We start from the raw sequence: 25,679 nt of genomic DNA, 5'->3' as shown, positions 1-25,679 counted from the left end.
TAATTTTCTACAAAACCCCTCCTTCCGACAAGTGGAGTCTGCTCTGATTGGCGAACTGACCCAGTGCATTGTGATTGGCCAAACACCGCAAACACTTGCCGGAAATGTAACACCCCTTTCCATAATCGCAAGCTTCATCTTTCAAAAAAATGTAAAGACAGCTAATAATGTCTTTAGTTTTACCATCAGTTCAAGCTCGAGTGTAACAGACACATTGATGAAGCTCATATGTGTTTGTAGAACACAAGCCAGGACGGTTAAGACAACTGACTCCACTGTGTGACCTTCTGTCTCACACACACACACACACACACACAATGCATAAAACCCCACATCTGAACAATCAATAGCAAATACTGAAACTAATAACAAAACATACTTACAGAAGCTGATTCAGAAGCATTAGATTATCGTAGCAAAGTCAGAATGACCTCTTCTCCTAGGTTCACGAAACAGTCGTCCATAAAATGCTGTTCTGTTGAAAGTAATCTTAGATGCCTAAATGCATCTACTTTCTGAAGTCTAAATAAAGTGCTTTTGCTTTCTCCTAGATACACACACATCTCCCTGATACTAAGTGTGTCACTGAAACCACGCCTTCTTTCTTTGCGTGAACATTTGGGTGGCATTACTTAAGAATATCTCTTTGGATTTAATACTTTAGTCTTTGCAACTTCACATATCTTCTTTGTGCACCAATATCTTACAACACTCCAAAGAGAGGGGAAAATGTTTTGTTACGTTAGAGGTACAGTAACAAAAAAGCCCGTTTAATTCTGTCATAGAATGGAAAATGGTCGTGAAATACTTAAATGAGGATGTTTTTTTTTTTTTTTTGTACTGGCTTTATTAATGGAAACAGGATTAGAATATGAGATGGTAAAATCGTTGGATATGGCCTCTTTAACCTTGCTTCAGGCTCTTTAATCCAGGACATGAAGATTTGATGCGCATCACGAGCTAAAATGAAGCAGATCTCTCAGATTAAACATTAGCATGCATGTTCGCTCAGTTTTACTCAGTTTGATTAGACAATATGGTTTAACAAGGTCTTGTTTTAATAAAAGACTGTTATTAAATATTAACTTTCATCACGCAGCAATGTACCAAAATCACAGTGATGGACAGATCAGCCACTGTGAGGAAAATATAAAGAGAGAGACAGAGTAATGAAGATGGCAAATGGTCCCATCTGCTATTCTCATTATGAGTTTCTTAATGCAATCTGATCTCTGGTTTGACTGTCTCCGGATCATCTTGACACCCGTGCGTTTAATTTCATGTAGAAAGGGACACTTGGGTATTGATTGTCCACACTGCCCTGTGATTCATTATGTCTGATTGAAATATCTTGCATGAATAAATCCGCAGTCAAGATCTGAGATATCAATATGAGCCATCAATGTATTTGTATCCATTTTTTGTTCTGCTATGGATATTTTGGAGATAAAAACATGGATAGTATTAATGAAACAGCAAAGGTGCTAATGTTTCATGACGCATATGGTGGCTACCATATAAAAAGCACTGCATGGTCTTTCGTCTGCCATAAATAACATAAAATGGGAATATAGGACTCAAAATCAGAGACCGCCTGAAATTAGGGCATTTTTGACAACACTAGAGACTGAATCTCTCTCTCTCTCTCTCTCTCTCTCTCTCTCTCTCTCTCTTTCTCTCTCTCTCTCTCTCTCTTGTTTGCTGTTAGTGTTGACCGTTTTCAGTTCTACCTCAAAACTTCACCAAGAAATATTTCAACACAATTTCACAGGATGCAATTGATTTATGGAGCAATAACATGTCTGTGCATCTCTCTTTGTGTGTGTGTGTGTGTGTGTGTGTGTCTTTAGGTTTTCCTTTGAATTGAGTAAAAGGCATGAAGAGTGACTTTCCACTTATGAAAAGCATTTTTCACTAGCTTTGAGAAGTTTGATTCATGTTATTGAATCAGTTCGTTCAAATGGTTTATTTATTCAACCTCACTTAATCCTGGAAAATGGCATAGTGTCATAACGTTAGCCTGTAAAGTTTGACGTATGAAATGATAGTCAGAAATGTATATATTTAGTTATTTATTCTTTTATTTATTCAGAAACTAAAATGCTTTTTGAAAGCGATGCATTTTCAGATTTTGCTTGAAAATTCTCGGGGATTCAGTATTATGGATAGGGATGGGAAGATCATTCCACCAGCCAGGAATGGTGAAGGAGAATGTTCTGGAAAGTGATTTTGAGCCTCTCTGTTATGGTGCCACGAGGTGTCGCTCACAAGCAGATCTCAGACTTCTGGAGGTGATGTAAATTCATTATAGTGAGTGGGAATAAGGGGGTGCTAAGCCTGTGGCTGTTCTATATGCAAGCATCAATTACTTGAACTTGATGCGAGCCGCAACCGGTATCCAGTGCAAGGAGATAAAGAGAGGTGTAACATTGGCTCTTTTGGGTTCATTGAAGACCAGTTGTGCCGCTGATTTCTGAATCATTTTTAGAGGTTTGATTGTACTTGATGGAAGTCCAGCCAGAAGAGCATTGCAGTAATCCAGCCAAGAAATGACAAGGGCCTGGACAATAAGTTGTGCAGCCTGCTCTGTTAGAAAGGGCCTGATCTTTCTGATGTTGTGCAATGCAAACCTGCAAGATCGAGCAGTCTTTGCAATATGGTATTTGAAGGTCAGCTGGTCATCAAAGGTTACACCAAGATGGCAGTTGGAGTGGCAGTGAAGACAAGAAGCTCAGTCCTTGCCAGGTTGAGCTGTAAGTGATATTCTTTCATCCAAGCTGAGATGTCCGCCAGGCAGCCTGAAATCTGTGCAGCTACCATTGGATCATCTGGTTAAAATGAAAGATAGAGCTGTGTGTCATCAGCATAGAAATGATAGCCATGTGCCTGTATGATGGGACCCAGTGGTGTTGTGTGTGTATAGAGAAGAGGAGGGGTCCAAGAACTGATCCCTGAGGAACCCCAGTGACAAGTAGATGTGCTTTGGATACATCCCTTCCCCAAGCCATCCTGAAAGTCCTATCAGTAATATAGGATTCAAAACAGTGAAGTGGAATCCCTGTGATGCCCAGTGATGAGAGGGCAGACAGAAGGATCTGATGATTGACAGTGTCAAAAGCAGCAGATAGATCCAGCATAATAAGAACTGATGATTTGGAATCAGCTTTTGCAATCCGCAGGACAGTAGTGCAGTCTCCGTTTAATGGCCACTCCTGAAACATGGCTGGTTAGCGTCCAGTTTGTTGTTCTGCAAAAGAAACAGTGATATCTGGTTGAAAACAACTCTTTAGAGGGTTTTTGCTGTGAATGGAAGGAGAGAGGTCTACAGGTCTGTAGCTATCTGTAAGAGAAGTGTTTAATGTAGGTTAAGTTCACATATAAGGAGAACCGGGTTAAACTGTCTGTTCATTCAAATACATCTATCAGACTGGCAGCTGTCTTTAGCAGTGCTTTTAACGACTTCCTCCATATTTCACAGCATTCATCACAATCATCTGTGAGTGACATCACAATGGATTGTAGTAGATTGTGTGCAGGAGGTTTTTCACCAAAGTTTTGATCATGTTGATCCTTTTGGGACCTAAGAGATTTGCATATCAAACTTGATACAGTAGTTTTATAGGTTTAAACACTTCAGCTTTAGATGACAGTGACACATAAACCTCTCAACCCTCCCGTCCCATGACCTTGAGGTCAGCAGCTCTGGTCCTGTCCAATTAGATGGCTAAAGATTCACCTGCCAGAGGAAGACGGTGAAGGTTTTCCAGTGTCCTCAGCAAGGCTTGAATATGAGATGAGAGCGTTGGTGTGTATGTTGAGAGTGTTGTAGTGACCTCTAAAACCTCTGCCCCATTAAAACTTAACGCAGCACCTTATCTTGACCTCCATCTCTGAGTGGCTTGCTGGCTGAGATTACTTCTCAATAACCGCATTAAATCAAGGCCGTGATGTGATAGATGTGGGGTATAAAGGGTAATTAAGGCAAGATATTACAGGCAAAACCAGTGGTTTTTATGCACTGCTCAATTTTGAGATTTTGCTTCTGTAACTTGTAACTTTTCAAAACTAGAGGAAAGAAAATGTTACTTGTAGTGTAATCTATTTCACTTCAGCAGCACTTACATAGATCAAACCTATCTACATTTTGAAGGTTTGTACAGAGGTGTTTGTTAATATATCATTCGCCTGGTTTATACTTCACATCCTTTTATTGTGTTTTCTGCTGACTTGTAAAATATATTGCAAGTGTTATACAGTGAAACAGGACATCTGACAGGAAATGAAAAGAAAAAGTAATACACCAAACAGTTCAGTTCCAAAGCATTCGAACATTTCCCCCATTCACCTGATTTATATTATGTTTCATTCCTAAAAACATGTTGAAAATAGATTTATTGTTAAATAGTTGATGTTTTCTGATTTCTGGAGTGATAAAAAGAGATTCAAAATCTCTGAACAATCTGTCAACTCTAATATGTCAACAAAGTGATAATGTTTTCATTAATAACACTTGCTGTGTCTGTTTTTGCAGGGCATTATGGGAAAGAAAACTTCCGCAGTGGTCAAGACATTCATAACTTTATTTCCTCTGGCTTTGTGACGCTCGGCAGGAGCCATCTGAAAGGTAATCACACAACAACAAAAACACTGAGAATAATCAGAAATGTTTCTTGAGAATGATTTTTGCCTTCAAAGAAATAATATACATGTTAAATATATTTTCAATAGAAGAGTTATGTAGCTTTAATTTATATCTGTATATATATATTTTTCAATATTTCTTATTTTTATTTAAGGTTGGGTTTTAGGGTTTGGTGTATTTTGATTTTTTTTAAACAAAGGTTTCAGAAAATGTACTAGAAATTATTATTAAAGAAATATAAATTTTAAAATGTAGATGTAATTTTAGGAGTTTTAGTATTATATTAAATTATCTTTTATTTTTATATTTAATTTTAATTTGATTTTAGATTTAAAAACATTTTATTTGTTTTCTTACAGTTCTATATAGCTGTCATTTGTTTATGTATTATTATTAAATTATTTGAACAAAGAACATTGTTAATTTGTATTTTTTAGGTTTTGAGGTGAATTTTTTGTTTGTTTGTTTGTTTTTACTAAAGTTACAAAAAGTTACTGAAATTAAAACAAATTGTAGTTGTAGTGTAGTTTTAATTGATGTAACACTGTTTGATAACATAAGTAACATTTTTCATGCTCAATACTTTTTGAAACTGTTTATATTAATGTCTTCACTTTTCAATACTCACCTCCAGAATAAAAGCCCTGTATGTCTTTTATTCATGTTTCATCTGCCGAGCACATGTCCTAGAGGGAGATTGAGCTGTTGACAGTGCAATAATGATGTTTCCTAAAGCTAATTAACAGACTGAGGAAGCTCGTCTGAAAGAAAGCAGCTGCCAAGTGTCTCCGCTCCTCATTGTCTCTCCTGTGTGAATCGCCAAAGCTCACATAATGCGGCATAATCAGCGCACCACGGGCTGATTGTTAACACTGCAACAACATAATCCACCCGCTTCCACATTCATAAGCAATAACATTTAGATGAATGACCTCATCACAATATCGTGACATCACACGTTATTTTTTTTGATGAGAAATAACCACTTTGGTTTGCTCGGCTAGTAAAGGATATCAGTTTGTTGAATCATCTGTCCATTGAGCTAATTGCGTGACTCTGCTGCCAGATTTGTGGATATAGTTAATATCGTTAATATCCCCACGTGTCGCGCTTTCTCAAGGTGAAAAAGTCTAATAAGTTGCTTAAGTATTTTTTGCTCTGAAGCCCTGTGGTTCATGCACTTTGGTCTTAATCTTCACCCTGTTTAATTCCACCTGATTGAATTTCCTTACAGATTGTCTCCAGAGGCGACTCGATCTGCTCCTCAAACTCTCCGCTGATTTTAGCTGAAAGCCTGTTAAAGTCAACGTGAAATCAAAAACTGAGCCGCTTTACTTTCTCAATGCATCATTCTGGTCTTGTTCTGAATGATTTTTTGAAGTTTGCCTTTCAAATGATTCATTTAAATGTTAATAAGCTTCGCTTCTGAAACAACTTTACTTTTGAGCTTATCGTTTAATAAATGTGAAGCAGTCGCCAAATATCTTATTTAGACTATGTTTATTTTGCATTACAGCAGTAAATAGGATTACATGTTTGTTTTTTTTTTACATATTTGAATACTAATTTAATATTCATATTTTTGGCATTTTTAATGAGTTTTTGTATATGGTTTTTACATATACAGTTTAGGTTTTTATTAATATTTTTAATCAGTTTTTATTTTTATATTTTCTGTTTTCATTATAATTTTAGTAAACTTTTTAGTAATTTGTTGTGTTTCTTATCTCTTTTTTAATTTATTATTTAAATATGTCTATACATTTTGTAATGCATTTTTTTTTTTTTTTTTTGGTTAATCTTGGTACATAGTAGTATTAAGTTCAACTTTTTTTAGTTAAACAATATTTTGATTTGATAAAAAAAAAAAAAAAAAAAAAAAAAACATTTAAGCACTACTTTTGATGCTTAACAGATGCTGAAATGGTTGATATTGAATATAAAGGACTGTTTGGTGTGTGAGGTGTGTTTGTCAGCTGTATGCGAGAGCTGTGTTAATGTGTGTGTTTGTCAGCTGTATGCGAGAGCTGTGTTAATGTGTGTGTTTGTGTCTTGCAGCGCAGCACTCTGTAGATGATCTCGGGCAGCTGTCATGGCAGGCTGATCTGGACGTTCCTCTGTCCTACAGTATGTATCGTGCTTCAGACACCACACACACACGCTCCTCCTGCTCACAGGTGACCTTCATGCTGTGTAGATGATCTAGGATCTGTAGGAACTGATGCTTATCAAACAACTGTGTGATGAATGCAAAGGAAATGAAAAACTTGCAGCAAAACTGTCCAAAAATTCTGTTCATTTTATAAGAACTAATTTATTCAAACTGATTTACTGTAGCACATCTTTATGAATACTTGAACCACAATTTAATCAGATTTAAAGGATAATATATGTGCACACTATCATTCAAAATTTGTATTGTTTATGTTTTTGAAAGAAGTCTCTTGTGCCAATCTTTGATCTGTTTGATCAAAAATAGAGTAAAGACAGTAATATTGTGAAATATTATTACTAAGATATTGTAACATTTTAATTGATATATTTTAATATATAGTAAAATAGTTTACTCATGTGATGCAAAGCTGAATTTTGTCTATTTGATACAGAGATCTTTTGTAACATTATATATGTCTTTACTGTCACTTTAGACAAATTGAGTGCATATTTGCTGAAAAAAAATAATTTCTTTAAAAAAAAAAAAAATAATAAATAACAATAACTTGTGAATTATTAGTACAATTTATATGCATTTCTGTCTAGTGTTCAGACCATTCATATTTTTTGTGTGTTTTTAGTTACTTACCATATTGCATTTTTAGTTTGTTTGTGTTTATTTATACCTATTATATTTCATATTTTAATTTAATTTGATTAGATTTGTGCTTGGTTTTGGCACATTTTTAAGCATTTTGCTGGTTTCAAGGTGTTCAGTTTTGCAGTGTCCCGTCTTGAAGACATGCTGAGGTGTCTCAAGTTGAATGTTAGGTTGTGTTTATTGTGCATGTATTTGAGTCTGATTTTGACATTAACAGATGTGACAGATGTTTGGAGGATAAATGGCGTTTTCTTGTGTGGAAAGCAGTGGCTCTGCTTTAATGTTACCATGGTGAGCCTTTTAACCACTGTACCATTTAATTCAACAATAGCGTCGGACTCTGAACCAGGAGAAATGCCTCTTTGTTCAAACCCTGGGATTTTCCTTTGACCTGCGTTAATTAGAGCTTTAATTATACAGCAAACATTCATGCTCACAGTTAATGACTGCAGTAAACCCACACGTATTACGTGTTTGTGCTACAAACTTGTGCTGTTGCTTTTCTAAGTGATCGGACTTTCTTCCTGATGCCAGTGATCCATGCAGAACATCTCCACACTGACAAACACCACTGACACTTACATCAGAAAGAGATTTTACACAGTGTTCTCATTTATTTTCTGCGTGTGTGTGTGTGTTGTTTTAGTGTTGTCGAGATAATACTATAACTATTACAATTTTTCATATTTTGAATACATTTCTATTTTTTTATTTTAAAGTTTTATTAATTTTCTTGTGTATTTCTGACATTTTTATTATTTGTTTAATGTCTAAATCGTTTTTTTTTTTAGTTTTTTTAATTATTTTTTTTATGTTTTGCTTTAATTTAAATTTTAGTTAAAGTTTTACTTATTTTTCTGTGTGTTTCTGTCATTTTTATTCGTTTTTTTTAATATGTCTATTTTTTATTTATTTTTACTTTTTAAAGTTTTCAAATTTTGTTTATGCTTTAGTAATTTTTTAAACATGTATCTGTATAGTTTTCATTGAGATTTTTAATTAAATTTTAGTTTGTTTTAATAATTTTGTTGTAATGTTTAATAACTTTGTTGTTTTTATATTATTTAAAGAGCCAGTAAGATGAAAATTCTAAGCTTCCTATCACTGTTTATAAGTCCTGTACATTAGGTTTAAATCCATCCAAGGTTAAAAAACATTGTCATTTTGTCAAAATATCATTTTAAAATTACCTCAATTCTCAGAGATCCCCAAACGGTTCGCGCGAAGCTGTTCAAAAGATTCTGTTTCCTTAAACCCCACCTTTCGGTAGCATACTGTGTTCTGATTGGTCAACTAACATAGTCAGGTTTGATTGGTTGTTCCGCACATACCTCCACGGTAAAATATGCGTTAGCATCTGTTTGGGGTGAATTATGTCTTATTCCTCTCATCGCGAAGCAAACAGTAAAATAAAAAACTTGAACAGTCTTGCTGCTTTTTCTTCTGTGTGGGCGTATTCAAGCCGCGCGTTTCAGTTTGAATCTGAATAGCGCGTTCAGCGCGGGGGCGTGGTCACATTAGATATAATGAAGGGATACGTGAAAAACAGACATCGCGTTGTTTTCATATGGATTACTTTATCACAGAATATCTGTTTTCGGCAGCACTTGTTTAGTTTTAAATAGACATGTCAAGCTTTCTATAGATATCTCTCTCATGTCTCTTCGTTGAGTATTCACGGAGTTACACTTCATTTTAATGACGTGTTTGTACATGACGATCAGCACAAACAAAGGCTGCAGACAGCACACATACTGATAAGATGCTCGGGAGAAAACAGACACATAACTTCATAATCATAGTTCGCTTTGTGATTCGGAGATGCTTGTTGGTCTAAATAAAGTTGGTAATGAACCCTCTTTTATGGCCAAACGCTTTGAAAATCCCGCCTTGTACTCACCGAGATTAGAAAAGCAGTCATCAGTGAAATGTTCTGTTCTGGTATTGTGGTGAAAATGAATTTTAGCCATTGGTTCTTCTGATCTTCATTCTTTGGCAGTGAAAATAAAACAAACTTGCCTTTACAATTAAAAACACACTGTCTCCTCGACATGATGCTCTCACACCAAACAGAGCGTCTGTGTGGGGGGTGGGGCAGCTTAGAGTTTTGTTTCTCCCAAGATGGTAGGCGGAGATTATTATGCAAAGTGTCCTAGTGACGTACATAGAGATGGGCAAAAGATTTGAAATCTATAACGACTCGTTTCAGCGATTCAGAGTCGACTCCTTACTTTAGAAGCCAATAACTTTATAAATCGTGTACTTTTTGATTTAATTACTTTGCACATTGTTTACACTGATGGACAGCTACATCATACACTGTAATACAGGTAATTTTTGATTTCGCATCTGTGTGGCTCTTTAAACTTTTAGATGTTCTGTTTTTGTTTTAATTTGAGTTAGTTTTAGTATTTTTGTGGTATGTTTTTGACATTATATTTTGTTTGTTATACATGTTTATAAAGTTATCATTAATATTTTGAATCAGTATTTATTTTTATTTTATTGTTTAATATTAGGATTTTTTAATTGCAATTCTTTTTTGTCTGTACGTTATTATACATTTTTTATTTCACTTTTATTTTAGTATAAAATTATTCTTAATTGATTTATTTCAGTTAAAATTTTATAACATAATACAGCATTTTATTTCAAGTGTAAAGTGTTTTTATGCATGTAATTTTAGTTATCTTTAAAAACCCTGGCAAACACATTTGAATGTGTTGCAGGTCAAGTCAGTCCCATTGGTCCAGTCTGAGCTGATGGGCTGTTCTACAGCTGTTGTCTTGTATTTGAACATCTCCAGTAGATGCATTTTGGTCGTCCGTAAGTGACCCCACAAACCAGAAGGTATATCTTTGGCAGTATTTGAGCTCAGATGTGTTTTGACTAGAGACAGACTGGTGTTTCAGAGATCAGTGCCGAGCAGCGGTCAGATCCAAACAGCTGCCCATCACCATGAGCATTAGACAGTTACTGCAGTCTGACTGACAGGCTGTGGAAAGTCAAATAACCTTGTCTAAGTGCGTAACGCTGCTCACATCATCTTCTTCATCTGTAGTGACAATCTCCACATCAAACGCTTCTTGAACGCCCTTAAACTCTTCACCCAGAAACAATGTCTAGCATTTCCCACAGCGCTCTTTAATTTCATTGCTGTTTAAGAGAAACAACCTAAACGCTGATGTCTTTTACAGTGTTTTAAAATCTTAACCCTGAACACTTTCATGAATCCCTGAACGTTCAACAATTCTGATGTCCTACAGGTTCATATATTTAGTACCTGAATGACTCCTTTCTTTTAATGGCTGAAAGTCACACTAGTTACCAAACACTCAAGACACTTGCACATCTAAATACAAACATGAACAGTATACAAGGGTTAAGGAGTAAAATATAATATCAGCGAGCTGGCGCTCCTGTTGTCGATTCAATTCAGTTCCAATTTTGATTTGATTCAATGTAATTTCATTTGGGTTTATATCAGGCACAGTACATTTTAATCTGTCTACACAGCTTTTATTAATATATATTTTTTTCTGTTTCATTTAAATTTATTAAGTTACATTTTTTAATAAATGTAAAATATATTTTGACTTTTTTATTATTAATATTTAATATTTTATATATTTTACACCTGAATAACTCTTTTTAATGGCTTAAATTCACACTAGTAGTTACCAAGCACACAAGACACTTAGCACATCTAAACACTTAGAACACACGCACACACACACAGACAGACAGACAGACAGACGATAGACAGACAGACAGACAGACAGACAGATAGATAGATAGATAGACAGACAGACAGACAGGCAGACAGACAGACAGACAGACAGATAGATAGATAGATAGATAGACAGACAGACAGACAGACGATAGACAGACAGATGATAGACAGACGCTAGACAGATAGACAGACAGACAGACGATAGACAGACAGACAGACAGATAGATAGATAGATAGATAGATAGACAGACAGACAGACAGACAGACAATAGACAGACAGATGATAGACAGACGATAGACAGACAGACAGACAGACAGACAGATAGATAGACAGACAGACAGACAGACAGACAATAGACAGACAGATGATAGACAGACGCTAGACAGATAGACAGACAGACAGACGATAGACAGACAGATAGATAGACAGACAGACAGACAGACAGACAAAAGACAGACAGACAGACAGATGATAGACAGACGCTAGACAGATAGACAGACAGACAGACAGACGATAGACAGACAGACAGACAGACAGATGATAGACAGACAGACGCTAGACAGACAGACGCTAGACAGACAGACAGACGATAGACAGACAGACAGATAGACAGATAGATAGACAGACAGACAGACAGACAGACGCTAGACAGACAGACGCTAGACAGACATACAGACAGACAGATAGATAGACAGACGATAGACAGACAGACATACAGACAGACAGATAGATAGACAGACAGACGATAGACAGACAGACAGATAGACAGATAGTTAGACAGACAGACGATAGACAGACAGACAGACAGATAGACAGACAGACAGACAGACAGACAATAGACAGACAGACAGACAGATAGATAGATAGATAGATAGATAGATAGATAGATAGATAGATAGATAGATAGACAGACAGATGAACTGATTATAATAACATCTTATAATATTAAACTAACAAATTATAACATTTGTGTGAACGTTTGATTCCACAGTCTTAAACTTACATAGAAATACACAAACATACTAAGGGTCACTGTGGTGCACAATAGGGTCAGACACACTGAGGTCACACACACACACACGTTCACCTGCTGTCTCTCAGGCTGTGGCACGTCCACACGTATCTCGCAGCCAGTGCTGCTGTGTGTCCCTCTCCTAATATTATTTTTAATTTTTCTGTTTCACTAATTGCTGTAAAGTTCTGTATTAAATTTGTGAATTTGTTCAAGTATAGTTCTCTTATGGAGGTGTATTTCTGACAGTGCAGGAGGAAGTGCGTCTCTGTCTCGATCTCTCCTGTCTGACAGTGAGCACACACTCTTCTCTCTCTGGGTAACCAGCTCTTTCGGTGTCTGCCCGTCTCGATGGCTAGACTGTGCTCACTGAGCCTGTACTTGGTCAGGATCCGTCTCTGCTTTGTGTCTTTGACACTCTGGAGATAATCTTCACATTCATAATCAGATTTTAGGGTTCGATAGAATTGTAATTTACTTTGTGTTTTAGTTTACACCACAAGTTTAGTTTCCATTACTGTGATGTCCATTTTTTTGTTATAATTTATTCTATTTCTTCTATATATGTACACTAAGCTTTGGCAATATTGTATAATTTACATTCATGCCAATAAAGCAATATTGAATTGAATTGAATTGACAGACAGATGCTAGACAGACAGACAGACAGATAGATAGATAGATAGATAGACAGACAGACAGACAGACAGACAGACAGATAGACAGACAGACGATAGATAGACAGACAGACAGATAGACAGATAGATAGACAGACAGACGATAGATAGATAGATAGATAGATAGATAGATAGATAGATAGATAGATAGATAGATAGATAGATAGATAGATAGATAGTGTTGGCAACACTGGTTGAGATGAGTTCATGAAAGTTTTTCAAGATCTTGAGATTTAAGAAATCATACCGGTTCATCAAAATGAGTATCACTTAAACTTGAGAAATCCATAAGCCCTAATATTGATAGATCAGAGTTTTAGCAGTGGATGCTGTATGGAGTCCTTGACCAGAGAGACACCTCCACCTGTCCGTCTCCTCATCGTCATGGTGATTCACGGCCTGGGCGGGGCAGACAGCGGTCCGCTGGAGATTTATTTGACAGTGTTGCTGGGGAGACGTCAGGCGGTAATGAGCTGGGCCAATCCGAGCCATCCGTCTAAACGACACGGCGGAGAGATCAAGAAGCTGTCTGTCAGGCTGGCTGTCTGGTGATCACATCTGCAGAGCTCGTGTGGTCTTTCTGACGGCTGTGGTGTCATGCCACACTGAAGTCATTCTAATGGGAAATATGTCTCCGGCGTCCAGAGTCATCTGAGTGATCGATTAGGTTTATTGATTAGCTTGGATGTTTTTAAACTACTCAAAATGAAGTCAAGCTTCTCCCTTTTTGAGTGCAGAATAAACACTAGATATCAGCTCCGTACTTCAATTTGATAAGTGATTGATTGGGAATGCTCTCCATAGACATCTAAACATTAGACTGTTCTACTGTGTTTTTTTCAAGAGTGTTTGATGTTGTCTGTTTGCTAACAATGCAGTTCTCTAATGAGCACAGAAATAACACTCACAAATAACAAATAGTGGGTAAACCAGTATATTTGAGTATGATCATGAATATTTATTTATTGCAACATATGAATATTTTAATAAGCCACTTACTAGCTTATTGCAATATTTATATATTTTTTTAAATCATACAATTATTTATGGCAAGCGACAAAATCTCATTCATTTATTTAGTTAGTGTGTTATTGTTGCAGTGTTTTGTTAATTATTATTTTTGATGATTGTAGAAGCCTGTCTGGAATATAATGCTAAATATCCATTCTCTCTTTTAATTCCTAATTTGATTTGGATGTTATTAATTTAATTACATATTATATTAATTATATTATTATTTATAGATTAATTTCTGTATTTTATGTAATTTCATTTCTCTATTTTAAATATTGTTTTCGAAAGTATCTTCTACTAACCAAGGCTTCACTTATTTGATAAAAAATGTAAACAGTAATATTGTGAAATGGTGTTACAATTTAAAATAGCTGTTTCACATAACATTCATGATTATCATCAATGTTGAAAACAGTCATGCAGATTCATATTTTTGTGAAATCCATTATTTTTTTTAGGATTATTTAATGAATAAAAAGTTCAAAAGAACAGCATCTATTTGAAATGGAAATCTTTTGTTACATTATCAATGTCTTTACTGTCACTTTTGATCAATTTAATTCATCCTCACTGAATAAAAGTATAAATGCTAATGACCCCAACATTTTGAATGCTAGTGTGTATTTTCACATACACACTATTTAATCCATTTCATCCATCCATGTTGCATATGGATGGAAAAGAAAAATACTTCACAAATAGTGATAAATATTGATAAATATTGTCCTAGAAAACAGCAGACTGCACTAAAACTGAAACAAACTGTGAGCTTTCTGTTGACATTCATGCATGAGTGGTTTCTCATATCCAGCTCATTTGTGAAACAGTTACATGCTGAATAATAAACATCAGAGTTATTCACAGTGAATGCATCTTTAAATTTGACTTCAGAATAAGAATTGACTTTTTCAACCCTGTGCCGTTCTGGGTCTTAAAGGGATAGTGCACCCAAAAATGAACACTCCTTCATCATTTACTCACCCTCATGTTGTTCCAAATCAAAATTTACCAAAAAAAAACCAAACTTGTCTAGTGGCACAAAAAGACAGTTTGAGGAAATTTGACAGTTTGCACTGTGAAAATTACCTAGGAATAATTTTTTACGTCCAACGTTTTTAATATTCAGCATTGACCATGTATTATTGGCACACATTGATGCACGTGCTGAAAGGCAGCCAGGCTCTGTTTTTCTCTGTTAACTGTTGGAAGGGTTTGCTTTGATAGTATGAGGTCAGGAGGCCCTGATTGAAATGGTGCTCTGGAAACTTAAGGAAGCTCCTGATAGAAGATTACCTGTTTAATGACCAAAGAGAGAGTACAATGTGAAATTACGTCCAAAGGACAGCAGCTTCCTTTGCCCTGTGTCCTCATTACTGCACTGGTGTACTGGGATTGGTGCAGGAAGCAGAGAAAGCACCCCCTGCAGGACCCAGTTGAAATGCAGATGGGTTCTTGTGGTGTTCAATTGACTTTTAACAGTATATTTGATATATGTGTGTGTTTTCTTTCCCTACATACTTACTGAAGTCATATACCATGTTTCTAAAACTACCTTATATAATCTTATGATGTCATCTAATGTTGTTTGTGTGATGTCATAGTGAAGTAAATATTTATTGCCTGAATTAGTTTTTCTTAGAGGAGCCCAAAATTTAATATTTGCTTAAAATGTCAGTTCATACAAGATGTAGATGATTTTGTTTCTTCATCAGAACAGATTTAGAGAGAAATGTATCATTTCATCACTTGCTCCGCAATTAATCCTCTGCAGTGAATGGGTGCCGTCAGAATGAGAGTCCAAACAGCTGATAAAAACATCAGAATAATCCACAAGTAACCCACACCACTCCAGTCCATCAGATAATGTCTTAAGAAGTGAAAAGCTGCGTGTTTGTAAGAAATAAATCCATCAAGATGTTTTTAATTTCAAACCATCTAATCTGAATCAGGAGAGAAATATTCAAAGATCAAACACCATTTACAAGTAAAAACAGTCTTAAACAGTTCTAAACAAATATGTTAGTGGTTTTTGATGTGAGAGACAACAGGAGATGGACTTTTTTCACTGGAAGAAGCATTATTATGGATTATGGACTATTTTAGAAAGCAATGGTTTCAATTTCAAATGTCTTGATGATGGATTTGTTCTTAGCAAACACACATTTTCACTTCTCAAGACATTAACTGATGGACATGAGTGGTGTGGATATCTTGTGGATTATTGTGATGTTTTTATCAGCTGTTTGGACTCTCATTCTGACGGCACCCATTCACTGCAGAGCATCCATTGCTGAGAAAGTGATGTAATGCTACACTTCTCCAAATCTGTTTCTCTTCATGGATGGGTGAGCTATTCCTATAATATTTTGAATATATTTGGTTAAATTATTGCTTGCAATCCCTGTGAACAAACCTAAAGCTCCTTTAGAATAATTCATCTAAACTTTGCACTGTGGATATCTGTAGTGGAGGTTGTATTAGTGGAGTCTGACGGACTCTTCAATGCATTATTCAGCAGTGAGACGGCTATTTACTCAGTGAAAGCACAGTGTTATATCAGACTGTGTTTGTATGCGTGTGTGTGTATCAGCGCACACTCGGCCACTGATAGCATCTTGCATTATGGGCCGAAAGGAGAAGAAGGATTAACTAATGCAAGCATGCCATCCGAATTCAGAACTGTCATCCTGAGTGCAGCAGCCTTACACCACTGAATACTGATGCTGTTAACTTTACATTAAAAAAAAGGATTTACTTTCTTTTAGAAATTGCCAGGTAATGTAACAAATAATTATAAAGAAACAGCAAATAACACATTGATTTAAACATGTCATTTCACAAACTGAAATGGTGTTTTCTTGTCAAATGTACTCCCAATAATCTTTATATCCAATTTAACAATACATGAATAAATCAAATATGAATTTTTACAGTGTACCAGGAGATGGATGTGTAGTTGTAAATGATCTACAGTCTTAGACCTCATGAAATATTAGCTAAATGTTGGATATACTGTACTGTACTATATAATGTGAGTGATTGTGTTTTTAAATAGTTTATAACAGATTTACCATTTGTTATTACTTGTTGGTTGCAGGTATAGAGGGATATTTTGACTGTTGAAAGATTTTGTTGGACTAAAAGCTCATTTTGTTTACTTTTAGGAGTACTTTAGGATTTGGGTGTTTTAAAGCTATACAAACATTTTTACTAAAATGTCAGAAATACTTTAATTTTTTAAAGATTTGATGATAATGTTTAGATCAATGTTTACTCAGATTCATAAATTATCACCCTTTGTATTTGCAAAGTAACTTTTGCTCATTTCATAATTTATTTAATTTGCATCTGTATAGTTTAAACATTTTTATTTGTCTTTTTTTTTCAACAAGGATGCAACAAATTGTTAAGAAGTTGTAGTTAAAGTATTTATAATGTTATTTTTTTTAATGAAATTTCTGAAATTTCCATTCATCCAGAAATCTTGAAAAATTATGGTTTATACAAAAATATGAAGCAGTACAACTGTTTTTAACATTGATAATAATCTGAAATCTTTCTTAAGCAGCAAATCAGTACATTAGAATGATTTCTGAAGATCATGGAGCAATGATGCTGAACATACAGCTTTGATCACAGCAATAAATTACATTTTAATATATATTCAAACACAAAACAGTTGAAAAAATATTTCATAATTTAACTTTTTTTAATGTATTTGTAATGACATAAATGCAGCCTAGGAGAGCAGACACAGCATCTTTCAAAAACATTTAAAAAATTGTTTGAAAGCTACAGTATATGTACATTTGTTTCCTGAAGACTATAGGTGAAATGCACTGCTGAGAGGTGACATCACTATTAGAACTCTCTAGAAGAGTTCAGGTCAAGGACAGGCTGATGATATCATCACCATATGTTCTAAATGGAAACATTGTAACAATGTTGGAAGAACATTCCAAGATTCCCAGGATGGAGCTTTAGTTGTGATGATGCATGCCGTTCTCTTGATCTTTATGATTGGTGATTTTGCAGTTTTGAGTGTTCCAGTAGTTTCTTTTTGGAACGTTTTGGCTTACCTTACCCCGGACAAGCTGGAGTCTGTATATACAGGATGTTTAGTTTGAAAGTCATGCAGGTCGGTGGTTTAATTATTGATTCTGAGCGCAGACAAGCTTAGACATTCATTTTGGGTTACTTATTTGGTGTGCTTTATAGAAGAAGAGAGCATCATTCAAGAGCTGCATTACTTTACTATGCTCCATAAGCTCATTAATAAATCCATGAATTATTCATGAAGCCAGATTTCTGATGAAGAGCACTAAACTGAACTTTTTGAAAGCGAAAGTCTAAAAGTTGTTTTGAGAGCCTGTTTCACTCACTCTCACACATCATAACCTTTCATAAATAATAAAATGACAAATGACAACTACAATTTTTATGCAGTGGTTAAGGCAAGCCTCACTATTGCTGTTCTATTGTAAGTGTTAAACCATTAAACTGATTCTTCAGCATTTGTGATTTCCTCAAATTGTGTTGCTATTGTATTTTATAAATGGATTGGATGCACAAAGACTAGTAATTGTTTTTTTGGTTTTTCAATGTTTCTGACACTAACATGTTATTTCTTTTTTTTTTAAGATAAGTTATTTAAATTTATTTTAAAAACATTAAAACATTTTAGGATACCCAGACAAAACTATTTGACGATAACAAATGTGCTTCCAATTTTATTTTATTTTATTTTATTTTATTTTATTTTATTTTATTTTATTTTATTTAAAAAAAGTAGCAACAGAAACAGAAAACACACTATAGGATACACACCTACACAGTCTGACAATAACAAATGTGCCTCCATTTTCCAAAATGAAGTGATAAAATAGCTTTCAATGGATGTTGGGAAGGATGTAAATGGATTGGGAATAATGTTGTGTTTAAAATGATGGTTGAATCTTCTCTGCTTCAGCAACTGTGTGTAGGGCAGGAAATTAAATAGAGCTTTTTATAAGGTGAATCACTCCTGTAGGTCAAAGACAATCGCCATTTACGCTGTATGTGAAACTAAGAAAAACATTCACACACATGTTTTTGAATGAGTACAGAGCTATAGATGTACAAATGTGTTGGAATATGTCATATTCTCTTGATGCTGATGGGGTTCATCCTCTCGTCCCCAGCACAAACAGCCTGTAATTGCACTGCGGTGAAGGTGGCGTCAGTCGTAATGATCTCCTGCACACAGTACGTGGACAGAGGAATCTTCCTCCTGCTGTTCCATAGTGCTTCTCTATAGATCTCTTCTGCAGTATCCATTCGTTTAGTTTCTCTAGTGCACTTTCAAAAATAAAAAAAGGTCCTTTATTGACATCTGTGGTTCCATGAAGAACCTAGAAGCCAATAAAGAGGATTGACTATATGTCGGTCACTACGAGTTATGTTGTGACGACATTAGGGCTCTTACTTGGGAGCCCCAATGATCTCTGAATTTAAGAGAAAGGGCCAATGAGATTGCTGAGTACACTTTGCATGCCCATCCGCTCCCCTGTACATACAGGTATACAAATGTGCTGTTCCTGCGGTCGTTTCCTGTTCCCCGATGACAGAAACAATCGCTGTCAGTGGTTTCAGGGCTTAGGGTATGCGGCAGACTCATCCGTGAATGGTTCATGCCCATGTTGTGAGCGCATGTCTATGGCAACGCTGCTATCACAATCAAGCATGTCCTTCCAGCCAAGATAAAACAGGGGTTCTACAGCCCTTACTTCATCATGCCCAAGAAAAGAGGAGACCTTCAGCCAATCCTGGATCTGTGAGTCTTGAATTAGGCCCTTCACAAGCTTCCATTCAAGATGTTGATGCAGAAGTGCATCCTCAGATGCAGTGGTCGACCTGAAGGATGTGTACGTTCACATCTCGATTCTTTCTTGACATAGACTGCTTCTATGGTTTGAGTTTGACGGTTGGGTGTATCAGTTCAAGGTCCTCCCCTTTGGGCTGTCCGTGTCCCACCCTTGTCTTTACCAAAGTCAAGGAGGGCACACTTGTCCCATTACAAGAAGTGGGCAACCTCAGCTACAACAATGACTGGCTCATCAAAAGCATTTGTGCGATCACAGGGACTTGGTGTTCTGGCACAACATAAATAGCAGTGACCTACAGATAGAGAATGTCTCCTTGATGGGGGGAATGGAGATGGTATGTACTCTTGCCACAACCCTGAACCATTCGCTGAATGCCAGGGCACGATCTTGGCTCCTCAACATAAATCTGAATGAGTTGATGCATGCCTCCACCTTAAATACTCTTCTTCGAGTGGCTGGACTTGCAAAATCCACACACCAATCCTTGTTAGCCTTTTCTCTTAAACTCAGAAATGATTAAGGATCCCAAGTAAGACCCATAATGTCATCTCAACATAATGTCTTCATTCTATCTATCAGGGAACAAGGGTTACATACGTAACCGAGATGTTTTCGCAGTGATGACGTACAAGATCTATTTTTAATTCCTTTTAATGATTTTTCACTGAAAGGTTCGCTAGGGAACCAAATGTGTCCATCTGTCTATCCATCCATCAATCTAGCCATCCATCCATCCATCTAGCCATCCTTCCATCAATCCATTATCCAACCATTGTTCCATCCATCCATCCATCAATCCATTCGTTCACCCATCCATCCATATATCTTTTCATTGTTCCAACTTTCCTTCCATCCATTTTTCCATCTTTCCATCATTCCTTCTTCCATCTATTGTTCGACCCATTTCATACTTCACACTAAGAGAAAATAAGTTTATTTTAAGATTCATTATTATGATATTATTTTATGGCAACACTATGAAAACCCTCTTTGGTGTTTTATGCAGCAAATGTCATAGAAAGAAGCATTTTTAGTTCCTTTCAGTGAACAGTTCTTAAAATAAACTCTTTTTTTTAGTGTAAAGAACATTTGGATAATGTAAAGAACCTTTTTCTCCCATACAGAACCTTTTGTGTGTTGAAGATATTCTATGGATGTTAAATCCCAACAGAAGCATTATTTTAAAGAGTTGACCTGTATTTTTACGAGTGATTTGTTTTGCTGTTCTGCATGAATGTGGTGTGCTTGACCGCAGAGGAGGTGGTCATCTGAACAGATCTGGCCCCGGGCAGACACAGAGCCGGTGGGACGCTCCCGTTGTGAAATGAATTGAGCTCATGGTCTGAGGAGCAGGCGTCAGTGTCCAGTCAAAGAGCTCTGTGCTGGTCATCCAAACCAGGTCATTCTGGCCGTGATATGTTCCTGTCCTCAGTGTTTGAAAACTATTTAAGACATGCTCAGTTGCTTGGATGAGGTTTTTTTGCTTAGATTCATGTTTTATGAGAGAGAGTCTCGAGAGAGTCGAAAGAGTCAGTGATGAGCAAGCTACAGTACTTCTAAACTGTGGCTCTAAAAAAACAAACTAGCAAGCTATTTAAGGGATATAAATATAAGGGACCATTCCTTTAAAAACAACAGTATTATGTTGCAAAAACCTCTATGATGCATGCAGATAATTCAGCATTCTCAATATGGAGCACAACACCTTGTGAAATGACCATGTCTCTCTGGAAGTCATATCCGCAGTAAGCAGACACATGATGAAAGCACAGGCCGTGTAGAAAACACAAGCAAATTACGGCATTAAAGGGCCGGCTGGGATTGAATTGGCGTTATGTTCGGTGGCGGTGGAGCTCCTGAAGGCAGATTACAGTCCAAAGGAAAGCATAATGCTCTATATATACTCTCTGTACACTCATAAAAACCACAGAAAGCCTCATTAGCGGCGTTGTTTTCAGTCTGTTTGAAGAATATCTCAATGTAAGTAATAATAAATGGCACTATAGCAACTCACATTGTATGTACACAATGAACAGAACAGATGATTTTATGAACAAAGTTATGCAGTGCTCTCTTTCTAAGACTGGACTGTCATTAGGACCAGATGATAGATTGAGTGCAGTCACATAAAAACACAACTGAGGCACACTGCTAAACCAAATCAAGCAGTGTGTATAGGGGTCTAAAAACTCTGTTCACACACCTTTGAGTTATAGTGCTGAGAAACTGAATCTACTGAGGGAAGATTTTAAGGTTTAGTACACGGATGTGTGGTTATTCTGGTAAAGAACGGTTCGTTTAGACAGAAATAACCATCTGACCAACATGTTTGTTTGTTTATAAATCAGTAATCGGTGGTAAAAAAAACTCTGAATTAGATAGGAAAAGGGCATCTGACCAGCATGTTTTTATTTTATTTTACTTATTTTATTAGTATTTATTTACTTACTCATTTATTGAGTTTTAAAAATGTATATAAATAGGAATAAGTGAATAAATAATAAATGAATGAATGAATGAATGTTGGTCAGATGATCAGTAAATGAGTGATTATTTTTCAGAAGAACCAGATTATTTGTAAATAAGTGTTAATAATGTTGGTCAAATGTTTTTTTTTTTTTTTTTTTTTTTAATGCAATGGAAAGCACTGGATTTGGTTTAATGCATGTAATTTTAGTCCAGCAATATAATAATGACATCATCAATTTACATATTAACTGATTTTGTCTGGAGAAATAGAGCACATATCTTTATCTCAGCCAGTTGTAGTTCAGTATTGTGAAACGGATGTGAATTTACTCAGAATACCAAAAAAACAAACAAAAAAAAACAACAACAGTATGCTGCTTCTTGTTGCAATTTTCTACTCAGACTCTTTATTCTATTAAATGGCATTAAATAGTGCATAAGTATGTAGTTGGAATGGATAAATTATGTTTTATTCCATCATGATCCTTAAAATGCTATTTAAATATAATGGAATGTGTGTATATATATATATATATATATGAACTAGAAATTTGTGCGGGTGGCATCTGAAACATTGATTATCATTAATTGGATAAGAGATGTAGCGGACTCCTGCTGTAATAATCAGCACTGTTTGTTCATCTGTTTGTTTGGGTTATTATGCAGATTTCTATTGAAATGGTTTCCAAGAAAGCGGCTGAGCACAGAATCATAGTTGGACTTATTTGAGCATGTGTTGTTTTCATATGCGAATCATTGTGCCGCTATCATGTGTGAGTTATTAGCACATTAGCGAAGATCTTTAACAGACAATATCAGTTTATTTTCTTCAGCTTCATTTCTGTTACTACTACACTATCACTTTGTATTTCCTCTTGGTTGTCATTTTTGAGGTTTATTCTGCTCCACGCCGGTAATAATAGATGTATAAGACTAAATCTCATTTAGCTGATGTTAAGATTGAAGCTCACTCACTATCATGTCTTTCTTGTCTCATGCATTTGACGCCTTGAGAGAGATTTTCCTGTGTTAATGAGTAAATGAACCCGTCTGGGAGCTCTTACGATTGGAGAAGGTTTGGGTGGTTTAGCTTGAGATTTCATCTGCACTCATTTACTCAGCTGTCTTAACGAGGATATGATATTCCTGACGGTTACAGTCCTGAGATAAAGCTAATTACCAGCTATAAACAGAATTACCATATTTATTAAATATCTAGAAATATTTAAACATCATTAGAAAAAAATCCTTAAAATGTTAGTAAAGGTTCATAGAATAATCTTACATTTTCTTGTGTTAAGCATAGATCACAATGGATGCATGCTTGTTAAAACTCACTTAAATGTATCCTCAAAACTAGGAGAAAATAATATTTGCGGAAAAACAATATTTATATATTAGAAAGTGTATAATCTTGTCAGAAAACAAAAAACTGTATTTTTTTAATTAAAAATATTGTAAACTTTACATTTTATTATATATATATATATATATATATATTTTTTTTTTTTATTATTAGTGTATTTATTTTATCTAGAGGAATATTTGAAGAGTTTGGTTCCAAAATGCAATAAATCCATTTGGATTAATTTGAGTAAAAATGTGTTTTCTTTACCAAGAAAGTGGCAAGAAGAAAAACATTTTTTCTATCTCAAACTTTCACATAGCTTTAGGTTATAATAACATAAAATATACAAATCCAGATTTAGATTTTCAAAGATTTATTATAAAATTTTACCATTTATTTCCCCCAAAATGCATTTTTTTTTTATCAATATAAAAGTTATTTTTCATATTGAAACTGTTGAGAATACACAACTAGTAAGTTGATCCACATATGAACTTGGTCAATACTCATCTTATATACAGCCTCTGGACTAAAAATACATTCAATCAGTCATCGCTCTCAATAAAACACTCAACACTTAATAAAATAACATTTAATCATAAACAAGAACATAAAAAACAACATCACATTAAACCACAGAAATTACAAAATGACATTTCCCTTACATTCATCTTCCAAAAGTGCATTCATCTTTGCAATGTGACGTTCATTTAGTTGACTAGTGCTATATGCCGTCGTAACAAAAACACAATCACATGTGATTTATCATGCAGCCCTAAGTTTGTTTGTTGATCACAGAGTATAAAGTAGAGGATGAAAACTAGAATGCCGGGAGTATTAAAGTGTCATCATTACTGTCTAGAGTTTGTGGAATGGTGCGCTGTGATTGGTTGAGAGGATATATTGCGTTCTGCAAAAAAGGGAACCTGGCGTTTGTCGTGGTTATCGTATTTTGTGTAAAATTTAAATTGGACTTTTCAATACCGACAAGATGCTATACTGATTTTGGTGGAAACTTTATTTAGTTTTTATTTTATTTATTTTTTGGATGGCGTTTATCATGTTTTGGAACCAAACTCTTCATTTATGCATCCTAGAAAATATTGAAAAAAATATATATATATATTAGAAGATTAAACAATATGTGCAATATTAAGACTTGTGTTACTAAATGTGTGCTTGTTAATACTTACTAAAATATACTCCAGAATAAATTTTACTAGAATATAATCTTTTTTTTTTCTTTTTTTTATTATTAACAATACAATACATATTTATTTGATTTTTTTTTCTTATCTACAAGAAATATTTAATCACCCTTAAAATAAGATCAATTTTATTTGATTTATTTAAGGTGTAGGAATTGTGTAGTTTTATTATTTAAAATATAATAAATATTTTCTTTAGTTTCTTTCTATTATCTAGTCGAAATGGTTAAACAAGGTACATGTCCCCTGAAGAAAAATAAAATGCAGAAGATATTTTCTTTTTAGGTCTCATTATTGTCTCATTATTGTAATCGGAAAGACTCGCATGCCGCTTAAACTGAAGCTAATACAGCGATCTGTCACACCACATTAAAGAGCGTGAAAAAAAACTCACATTTGTTTTAAATATATTGTTTGTATTATCTATAAAACTAACAGGTTTAGAAAGTTGAAAGGGTTTTTAAACAGAGATGTATTGAGACTGTGGGCCGTTGACAGAAAGCAGCTCTGTGAACATGCAGGAGATTTGCAGCGTGTGTCTGCGCAGTGTAATATTTAAGATGAATGAGCAGGTGCGAGTGTGTGTTTAAGAAAGCATGCTGCATGCGTCTAAGTTCATTCGTCACTATTACCGAATATCTCACCAGCGTAACAAGACGAATGTGGCTCTGGAGGAGAGCGAGAGAGAGAGACATTTATTCAAATCAAACGCTCTATTATGACATTCTCCCCAGCCGGCAGGAGGTAAAAGCCTTCATTTACCATGATGCACTGCTAGTCCTACGGGCACTTCCAGCGGCAGGGCCCTCAGGGGCCGCCAGGAGCTACTCGCAGATTAAACTGCTGTTCATTCATAATGCTGAGGAACGGCACGCATCACCTTCACCTCGGATCCC

At 35.3% G+C, this 25,679-nt stretch overlaps 1 protein-coding gene across 2 annotated transcripts in view; it reads left to right on the top strand.

The window, feature by feature from the left end:
- LOC113054984 (protein shisa-6-like) overlaps positions 1-25,679 on the top strand; it is a 78,683-nt gene that overhangs the window by 22,566 nt on the left and 30,438 nt on the right. For both annotated transcript variants that reach the window (XM_026220866.1, XM_026220857.1), the window contains exons 4-5: positions 4,532-4,624; positions 6,701-6,769. In XM_026220866.1, coding sequence (XP_026076651.1) covers positions 4,532-4,624; positions 6,701-6,769 — 162 coding nt within the window. The remainder of the gene's footprint in view (positions 1-4,531; positions 4,625-6,700; positions 6,770-25,679) is intronic.

The sequence above is a fragment of the Carassius auratus genome, chromosome 3, assembly GCF_003368295.1.
Source record: "Carassius auratus strain Wakin chromosome 3, ASM336829v1, whole genome shotgun sequence".
NCBI classification, from domain to species: Eukaryota; Metazoa; Chordata; class Actinopteri; order Cypriniformes; family Cyprinidae; genus Carassius; species Carassius auratus.
The sequence above is the reverse complement of the archived record's forward strand: the minus strand, read 5'-3'. Positions and strand labels throughout refer to the sequence as shown.